The 10,243-nt window shown below is 46.2% G+C and overlaps 1 protein-coding gene across 2 annotated transcripts; it reads right to left on the bottom strand.

Annotated features, from left to right (window-relative positions):
* Positions 1-4,328: 4,328 nt before the first annotated feature.
* On the bottom strand, positions 4,329-6,786 carry LOC144094563 (uncharacterized). Of its 2 annotated transcripts, none has more exons than XM_077628481.1 (2): positions 6,609-6,786; positions 4,329-5,722 (listed from the first exon to the last, which is right to left on the bottom strand). In XM_077628481.1, exon 2 carries the CDS (start codon positions 5,569-5,571, stop codon positions 4,807-4,809), a length of 765 nt encoding a protein of 254 aa, XP_077484607.1. In that variant the 5' UTR covers positions 5,572-5,722; positions 6,609-6,786; the 3' UTR covers positions 4,329-4,806. The 2 variants fall into 2 exon arrangements, with proteins under 2 accessions (XP_077484607.1, XP_077484608.1); XM_077628482.1 differs by having other exon boundaries at positions 4,329-5,717.
* Between the last annotated feature and the right edge of the window lie 3,457 nt (positions 6,787-10,243).

Raw genomic sequence — 10,243 nt, 5'->3', positions numbered from 1 at the left:
GCATAACGTATGCACGTCCATTCGGATTTTTCGGGGTATGAGGCTAATAGCGATTTCGCTCTAAGACCAGGAGCCCCATCAAGATGCTGGTGCCACTTTGTCAATGCGGCACCACATGTCAAATTGTGGCAAACACATGTCAAAGACAGCATTTAAGTAGTTGTATGCCCTGGGCGAATAAAATGCTAAGTCAACGTAATTGCTATTTACTCAGGAGAATAAGCTATTTAATGGGGTTTGCCTGATTTTTTCTTCAGCTGACGCATCGATAGATTTCCTTTGGGGGCTGCAATGCTCTATAATGCGGTAATATTTTCCTACGTGGGAATTTCCTTTTCTGATATATAATTCATTGCAGTCTTACTATGAGCAAACTTACTTTCAAGGTGGCGCTGCGCTTGCTGCAGTATTTTTATTTTGTTCCTGCTGAAGGCATAGATGGCAGCATAGCGCCTCACCTCACGATGCAGGGGCGCCTATTAAGGCGTATCCTCAATTGCTTGAAGCAGCGAATGATAACGCATACAAATGTCAAACGCCCTGCCACTGGATTTCATTGATGTGCTGACATGATTGCTATACTTTGCTCAAGGTTTCACAACGTATGCAAAATGCTAACATTGGGTGATTTTTTACCAAAAGAACAAGAGCTCATGCGACGTTTGGTACAATTTCATGCTGGCTGTGCCGTGAGCACCACTTGTCTCACTAAAGCAAACGTTTGAGACTATAAAGTTCTCACAGAAATCTTGCTTGGGCAGGTGATGGATACATTAAAATAGAAGTGCAGTGATGGCATGTGAGGCAAGCTTATTCGGAACTTTAGCATATTTTTTTAAAAGATCACGTCTGTCACATACTTTTCGTAATCAAGGCAGATATGCAGATATAGCTGCAAGGTAAGGGAAAACAGCGCTGGAGTAAATTAGCATCCATTGATACTGGGGAAGGACAAGACAAGAAGGGTTATAAACGATAGGAAGTGTGAGTGAACCACTTATATATCCTTGTCAGACCTCGAGCACATTATAATGCGCGTTAGGTTTTGGAAGTATTTTCAAAAATCTTAGCAGTCTGCAGCAGACGTGCCATCGGAAATGAGAGTACTCCCCCTCGCCTGAAACAGCCAGACATGTTATGAGGCCTCACTCAAAAGAGACATTCAGTGAGGCAGGGCACTGGTTGCGATAACACGTAGAATGTCGAGGTAAAATTTAAACTGTGGAAATGCTTTCAAGAGCTATATTGGTCATCTTGCAGCAGCGTGTCTTTACAGTAACATTAAAGTTTGGTTAATAGAACATGCAAGCGTAAAAAATGCGCTCGGAGGAGGCGTTATGGTTTGGCAGCTGTTGTGTTGGTGATGAAAGAATGCATGTCGCCATGCAGGTATGCAGGCAACCGGCGAATCGCTTCAAAAAGCTTGTATTTATTTATGACGCGTTGCATACTGGGGCGAGCGAATGTGATGGCCTGGTGCTTTCCATTCGCCGACGCAGATGGCCTGTCCAGTCCTCTAAATCCTGGGGACAAAAATGCAGGTAGCAAAGAACTCTTCATCTTTTCGGCAGCCACGTCTCTGAATGTTACATTGCGTCAATTCACCGCCTTCTCGCTCCAGGTTCTCTCGGAAACCTGCCGCGCAATGTCCGAAATATTTACGGCATCAATCTGTTTGTCAAGAGAAACCACGGCGCATTATTAATGCGAAAGCATTACTTGGCTATGTCGGCGAGGTCATGCCCGCAAAGCCGGGTACCCACTGGTGACAAAATGGGTACAAGCTTTCGCCTGGCCTGGCGCTCGCCTTAATCAGGCTGAAATGCTTAGGAAACGGGTCTTTGAGCCCACATTGAGCAAAACGAGAAATACCTTGTCCCATGGCGCTCTTTGGCCGCAGATGACCATGCGCCATAAAAATTCACTATCATCATTATCATGTCCGCAAAATGTGCCGGCAGCAGTTGTGTCGTTCTCATAACCGATAGGATAAAAGGAATGATTGTAATCGATAGAGGATGATGTGAGGGTGATGTGCGACAAAATTTGGGTCCGTAGGATGACTGGTTAAATAATTAGACCCAAAAAATAGAAAAAACTGTCAAAATAGACCGGGCGTCGATATAGTGAGTGGATGGGAAAACAACCGTGGATGGCAAAATAGAGGAAAAATAGACAAAGGAGTGGAAATAAAGTTTGAAATGGATTGAAATGTGTTTGATAAGTGATAATTAATCGAACAAAATAATTGATTGGCATACATTAATTAGTAGTAAAAGTCGTTGGACGGCCGAATAAGCTGTACGGGGATATAGCAGGTGGACAGGAAAGCAGCAATCGGCCCAAATTTGAATAAACCCAAATGAGTGAGCTGAAAGCGGGATATAATTGCAGTAACTGTGCGAACCTTTTTCTAAAATCATCCCTAGAGGGAAAAAAAAGCAGCAAAGAGAGGCGACCAGTTAAGTTCCTTCACAATTTTTTGCCCCTATCAGTATGCACATTCAATTTTGGAGAAGACTGCACTCAGCGGTGTAACGATAGTTCTGAGGAATATTTTTCTGAACGACTTCTGCAGCCGAGCGCAGCACACTTCATTAAGTGGCGTCGGATAAAGCACGCCTGTCTTGTTCTGGGCGTTTCGGCCTTCTCACGCCGGCACGCGATAGCGAAGCAGCTGAAGGAACTAGGAGAGATTTTTACAGTAGCTTCCAGAAGGGGCCTGATTTGCGCGCGTCCGTGCTACATCAGGAGCGCAGGCTGTGTGCAGCGAGCAAGCCGTATTTCTCTTAAACGGCTCTTTCTGACGTTATTTGACGGTGTGCCGACTTTGGTGCTCGAAGGGTTGCGCTGCTTCGTGTGCTTATCTGTTCACACTGGTTTCTGTGTGCTCTAGCGCGTGATATCTTTACAACATGGTCATAAGCAAGAAGAAACTATTCTTTAAACGAATTATTTAGGTCTCCGTTGCTCCGCCCCATAATACTTTCGTTGTGTTGCTGGCGGCTGGGAGAAAAAAAATGATTTAATTTGCTAGGACGAGACGGAAATTATTTAGGTTCTTTTCCTTAACGCCACTAGTAAATTGAAAGCAAAATTAGAGCTGGCTTTACCTCTTTCTTCTTCCTTATGCCCATATCGTAAAGATATCGCGCGCTCTGGTAGGCAACAAGCAACGCGAACTTTTCTAGAAAAGCACAGGAACCAGCGCAACCTTATGAGAGTGTGCCAGCTAACTTTAGCCATAGTTTAAAAATATGCCACGGCAATCTAAGATGACGGGGCCAAATTCATGTTGCGGGCTATTGTATGGGACAAGCCCTACTATTTTTGTATCGTGCTTAATTGATTAATTAGTCGCGATTAATTAACCACCTTCGTAAGGAACGAAGATAGTCGAAAAATTGCATTGAGAAATTCATAGAACGGTCCGCAGAACGTCCGAATGAACAGTTTCTAACTTTCCATCTATTACGTATTAGTTTTTTTTTACGCTGACTGCAAATGCCCGCGAAATAAAAAAGAAATACCCCATGACATGCCCGATTGCTCGCCGCGATTGCATAACAGCTGTGTTGGCCCAAACGTGTCATCTTTCCCGAAGAACCATTGTGCGACTTGCACAGGCAACTGCGCCATGCTTAACGTTTTTTTTTTCGTATTGTGCGTGAGCAGTACTCGGAAATCGTTAAACCACCGCAAAGAAACGGCAGAACATGAGAGAAGAAAACAGTACATGCGCCCTCTGGAGTGCTTGCACTGAAAATCTCTGCACTTTCCTATCGCTCCTGTAACGATATCTATTTTCATTCTGTCACAATCTTGATATTACTGCGGGGTCGATAGGCACGCCTAGTTAGTGTCTCCTCCCTATACGCAACAAGCTAACAAGCGAAGGCAGCTTGACTGCTGCCATGCATTTGCATCAGCATGCGGTAACATAAGGCTCATGCAGTACATAGTTTCGGAATATGTTAAACTTAATCAAAACAATCTAGTTCCATGTCACTGAAAAGAAGGATGCCGTCGTCTTGTATCTCGTTTACTCTAGCCACCTAGAGTCGAGACACCAACTAATAGATCACTTCAAGCAAGATTTCCTCGTTTATGCCGCCGCCAGCCTTTAGTAAGCATTCCCAGCGGTACTCTAGCAATGAAGATTTCCTTGTTTCTTCACACAGTGCACTTATGGAAATCTATAAAACGTTGCGCGAAAGAATGGAAAGTCGGATTACGTTCAAGACTGTCATACCGGCACGGACAACATCCCTTACATTCTTTTGCGCCTTGAATGCTGCCGTTTGCAGATGTGCTTTTAATTTCCATAGTCGTTAAACTAATTTATTACTCATGACGACAAATTATTCACAGTCACAAGTGTTACTTGCGTTTTGCTGCATTTTTCTTTTCCATTGCTTTAGCTTTTGCTGTGCTTTGAGTCGTGTTTTATACTTTCATTTCTTGAGCCTTCTCAAGCAACGATAAGAATGTGCACATGCCTCTCCTTAAGTAATGCCTCCCAGCCTTTGGGAAGAAAAAAAAATAAAAAAATCCAAACTAATGTAACCGCAGTCTGACCATGGGCATGGTATGTGAGCTCATAGTGTTCTGCATCACATTACTCGGGGCAAGCGCATGGTCGCTCCTAGAACAAACATCGTCCGACGGATAGTTCCATCTGTGCGACCGCTTGCCAATTCCGTTATATGAATTTCGGAATGAAATGCGGTCCCTTCACGGGGAAAAGGCAACAGCGGCGCAGTGAAGTATGTGTCCGTCAGCAAAGTCGCAAGCGGGCATGGTGGTTCAGGGCGCGTTGGACGGCTCCGGATGGTCATCGTCCTTCAAGGGGATGGTGCCGAAGTCTAGGGACTTGCTCCGATTGTACAGAGAGGCCGTCGAGGGTGCGGGAGTTGGCGGAGGTGGAGGCGCGCGCTCCTCCAGGCTAAGCCTTCTAGGCGTGATGGCCGTCGATGGGCCGCCGCGCCTGACGAGGCTGGTGACCGACTCGTCAGGGTGTACGACTGGCTGCTGCTGGGGCGCGCCTCCCGCTGCCGCCGACCCTGCCGCCTCCTCCGAGACGCCGTCGAAGGAGAACTTAACGCGGCCCCTGCCGTACAGCTCGACCCGGGTCTCCATCGTGAGGCTGGGCTTCTTCCTGACGCCCGTGCAGAGTGGCATGGGCGCCGTGGTCGTGGCGTTGATGTTTTTGCCTGACTGCAGCGTGCCTCCGGGTGGCATGAGCGAGCCCCGACGCAGCTTGAGGTCTCGCGAGATTTTAATGTAGCGCTCCATCTCTTCCTTGGTGACCGAGGCTTCGCTTTGGTCCGGCTGTGCGCTCTGGCCCGCTTCGGCCAGCTGGCCATCTGAGGCAGGCGCGGCCGCCGACAGCGCCGGTTGCTCGCTGCTCGGGGCTGTCGCCGGCGCGGCCTGCTCGCTGCTCGGGGCTGTCGCCGGCGCCGCTGCTGGTTGCTCGCCACTCGCGGCTCCGCTCACGGGGGCTGGTGCCTCGTTAGTCACGGGCGCCGACTCCGACTTGGTGGCTGGCACGTCGCTAGCGCTGCTAGACATGGTTCTGGGGCCCTCGCAGCTCCTAGTATGCGTCCGCTTCCTTCGTCAGTCCAAGCGCGACGCCTTCTCAGCAAAGGCTAGCGGACAGAAGCAGGAGCTGCCCCAGTGCCTATCCGTGGACGCCCCATGGCAGTCGCCTTATCCTGCTGTTCTGCAAAGCATAGCGAGAAAACAACACTCACGAGGTTTCCATGTCCTTGAAATAAGTAAGGAACGGTACAACAGCTTTGCCTTAGTTTTTCTATGAGCAGTCATAGATAGATGTCCTAAGATCCTATTTGGAAACCTAAGCGGCGGCAGTAAATGTCAAGCTAACTTATAAGCCTACAAGACATTCATAAAGATCATGACCATGCTTGTTCAAAAAAGTGTCCATTGTGCTCTGAACAAGCTGAAAAATCACGGGGAGTATTACTAGTGCAGCTGGTCGGCCGATTTTTCTACTCACGGATGCACAAAAAAAGACGAAAATAAATGTCCACAGACGTGCGCGAAAATTGAAGTCAGCACTAAGACTAGCAAAGATCTTCCGCATTCGCGCTAAGTATTTGACAATACCCCTGACGATTTTTCGCAACAGGCTGGAGTTAAGCACTGGAGTAGTGTATAACAAAACCAGTGGCATGGGATGACTTTGTGAAGCGCAGGTCAGTGCCCAAAATATGCCATAAAGCCACCAAAACAACAGGACCTGATAAGACCTCGACATGCAGATGTGCTGTGCGCAGTTTAGCCCAGTGGACCACTGCGATTGAATTCTCGCCACTATAATAGCGAGAGAATGAACGATTAAGTGCGCAGTGCTCTTCTCCGGTTCCCTGCAACGGCACGTCTGAACGAGCCTGAAGCCTTCCACTAGTGGTACTCTAGACAGTGGGGCACACGTAAACATGCTGCTCGGCTTCTGCTCCAGCAGCACAAGTCGTCGCCTGAAGGATTTTGGGACACACCGCAGGCAGCCTCTGGGCATTGGTAATCTCTACAAACGCTCCACGTCTGTAGTCCAGCGATAGAAAAATCGGCTGCAACTTACGCACCTCTGATGCGTGGATCTCATTGGATGTCATGCTGGCGCTGATCCATGGCGTTGCGTGGCATAGCAGGACGCGAAGACGGGGGCTGCCAGCGGCGTCCTGCAGGAAGGCGACACCGCCGCCGGAGCCCTTGTTTACGCCACCATGAGCGCGCTTCGTTTTTCTCCGCTACGTCATCCTCCTCTTCGTCACCATGACTATTGCTCAATGAATAATGCGAGTCATTCACTTCCCCGTGTTCACGTACATTTGTACGGGCTTGTGCACCACAGCAAGGCGAAATGTAACAATTGCCAGTTGGTGGCGATGGATGGAGTGCAAGAGAATTCCGTTTATAAAACCTGTTTCAAGGGGCACGAGCAATAACAGGAATGCCAAGCAGTCCGATGGGGAGCGGAACGAGATGCTAACGCCTATACTTTATTCTAGCCTGCTGACCGTCGACAACGGAATGGTTACCGCAGCTGCCTGGTGACCCTTCTAGGAAAACCAGCACAAAAGCTGCCGGTGTGCGTCACCTGAAGCAAGACAGCGGGCATCTGTCTTATGGTCACGTGGTGCCACAGATATCAAGGAGGGCGGCAACGGACAGAAGCTACTTAAACGGCCTCGGATCTTCGACAGATCGCAGTCCGACGGGGAGCGGAACGAGATGCTAACGCCTATACTTTATTCTAGGTAAGCGGTTTTTTCCAACAACTCAATTGCTTGAATTCTGTTCACCTCGTCGGACTGCGATCAGAGTACTTTGGCGTACTGTTTTTTTCCCCTCATCATGTCTCCTATTTCCATGGGTTTTTGTGGTGTTTGTTCAAAACTAGTGCCTGATGATAACGGTATGAACTGCAGTGAATGTAAGAGCTCTTATCACTCTGGAAAATGCTCTGGGATTACAAAGAAATCCTTGAAAACACTGAACAGATCAATCTGGGTGTGCCGGACATGCATGTCGTTGAGGTCTGCACATCAGAAGGATACAGAAAATTCTGATACAGACAGTGAAGATGAAAGGAAGCAACCGGCTATGAATGAGCTCATGAAGGCTATCCGTTCGCTAGATGAGAAACTTTCCAAGGTTAGTTCTAGAGTTGACAAGCTAGACAAAGCTATACAGTCACAGAGCTCGAAGAGTGATTCAGTGCTTGACCACAATGAGAAGCAAGGGCAGGTAATTACGGGCATTGAGACTTCGATGGAACTGCTCGCCTCCAAATATGAAGAAATGAAGGTGTCTGTGGCTTCGTATTCAGCTGAGGTTTCTGCCTTAAAGGAGAAATCAGAGGAGTTGGCGGGATCTCTTGCGGGGCAGGCGGCCACGCTGAGTTATCTTAGCACAGCCTTGAATGACCTGGAAGCCTACTCGAGGCGCAACAACATAGAAATTCATGGTCTCAAGCTTGAGCAAAATGAGGACATTGACGTTATACTGAGGTCACTAGCAGGTAGGATGGAGATTCCAGAGACTACGCTTCAGTCCATAGAGGTGGCGCACCGACTACCTGCCCAAAAGGGAAAGATGCCAGCTGTGCTAGTAAAATTCCATTCACATACTGCTCAGGAACAGTGGATAAAAAAACGCTACGCACTTAAGGAAGAGGATGTGTACATTAATGAGAACCTGCCTGCCCAGACAAAGAAGTTGTTGTGGCAAACTAAACAGGAAGCAAAGAAGAACTCGTACAAGTTTGCATGGTTGAAAAATGGCAAAATCTTTGTGAGGAAGATCGAGGGCTCTGGAGCTATAAGAATTGAGAGCGTATGTGACTTTGATAAGCTTGAGTAACCATGAGTGAGGACTTCGGCTCATTTACCGACTGGAATGCACACAGAAGTAGTTTGTTTAACTCCCAAGTCTATTCTGCTCTAGATCTTATCCATATCAACATAAGGAGCATCAAGAAGCACTGGAATTTATTAAATATCTACTTGTCTGATTTGCTTGGGTACCTTGATATTGTACTTTTGACTGAAACAAATGTTAACGAGTATGAGTCTGATACGTTTATTCTTCCAGAATTTCAATCTTTCTCTTGTTGCCGTGACTCTGGTAGGGGTGGTGGCGTATTAGGATTTGTTAAAGAATGCTGGCACGTTGAAAGAGTAGCTTGTGCTTTTACTGCTGCGGAAGTAGTAGCTCTTTCACTCAGTTGCAAAGATGAGACATTTATTGTGCTAGCAGTTTATCGCCCTCCGAACTCAATACTTGAAGTATTTTTCTCTGAACTTGCGGAATTTTTAACTCACCACGATCGAATTAATGTAATAATAGCTGGAGACCTTAATATTGACATTTCCGAAATAAAGAAACCCGGTGTTGAGTGCTATTTAGATTTACTAGCTTCATATGGAATAGAAAATATGATTTCTAGTTTTACCAGGGAAGAGGTCATGGGCACCAGAATTACTCAGTCGTGCATCGACCATATAGCAGTCAGACTCCCGAATAATGTCGCCAACGCTGCAGTAATACGAAGAAAGGTGGCGGATCATTATTTCACAGTGCTGTGTGTTCTGGCGCAAGAAAGGGAAACGCCGGGTCAAACCGTTAGAACGATAAAAATAGTTGATAACAAGTGCTTGGATGAGCACGTTCAAACTTTTGATTGGAGGTCTCTGCTAAGTCAAACTCACATTCACGCTTATAACTCGTTAGTAGCCAAGTTTGATGAGATATATGCCAGTTCCACGAAGGAGGTTAAAATCAAGTTAAGAAATCCAGAGAAGAAATAGATAACGAATGATATACTTACACTTTCTCATGAGAAGGAAAAACTATGGAATGACTATAAACAAGACGTCGAGAATCTTGCCTTGAAAGAGCAGTATAGGGCACATCGTAATAAGCTTACTGCTATGCTGAGGCAAGCAAAGAAGCAATAATTTTCTGCTGAGTTTTATAGGTGTAGCAGCAATACGAGGAAAACTTGGAGTCTATTAAATGAATTATTAGGTAGACAGAAGAAATCTAATTTGGATGAGAAGTTGCTCTGTACTTTTCTGAAAGCAGATCCTTCGACCATTGCAAATTCTTTTAATGATGGGTTTGTATCATCCATTAGGGAACTTAAAAAACAAACTGTTGTTTCTACCATTCAGTACCAAGGCAAGAAAACAATTAATTCTGCTGCTTTTCCTCCTGTTGATCAAGATGAGTTGTGGAACCTTATTAGGACGCTACCAGACAGCAAACCACCAGGCTACGATAAGATTAGACTGCGTGATTTGCGAAACAATTACTCTAAACTTAAAGATGTACTTTTACATATACCTAATGCGTGCTTCAAGACCGGAGAAATACCATCAGGTCTGAAGATCTCAGTACTAAGACCCATCTACAAGTCGGGAAAAAAGACAGATCAAACAAATTACAGACCAATGGCCATACTTCCAGTCATTAGCATCCTGGTGGAAAAAATTGTGCACCAATATATGACATGTTTTTGTGAGAAGTATTCTTGTTTGAGTACTACACAGTATGGTTTCCGTCGTAATATTGGTGCGGTTGAGTTTCTCGAAGATTGCTGTGATTTTATCAATGGTAACTTGGATGTTAATCAATGTGTTCTTGGATTATTTTTGGATTTATCGAAAGCGTTCGATACCGTGGAGCACTTCGTTTTGTTACGTAAGTTGGAAAG

The sequence above is a fragment of the Amblyomma americanum genome, chromosome 6 (genome assembly GCF_052857255.1).
Source record: "Amblyomma americanum isolate KBUSLIRL-KWMA chromosome 6, ASM5285725v1, whole genome shotgun sequence".
In the NCBI taxonomy this organism is placed as follows: Eukaryota; Metazoa; Arthropoda; class Arachnida; order Ixodida; family Ixodidae; genus Amblyomma; species Amblyomma americanum.
This window is presented reverse-complemented; position numbering and strand designations above follow the sequence as displayed.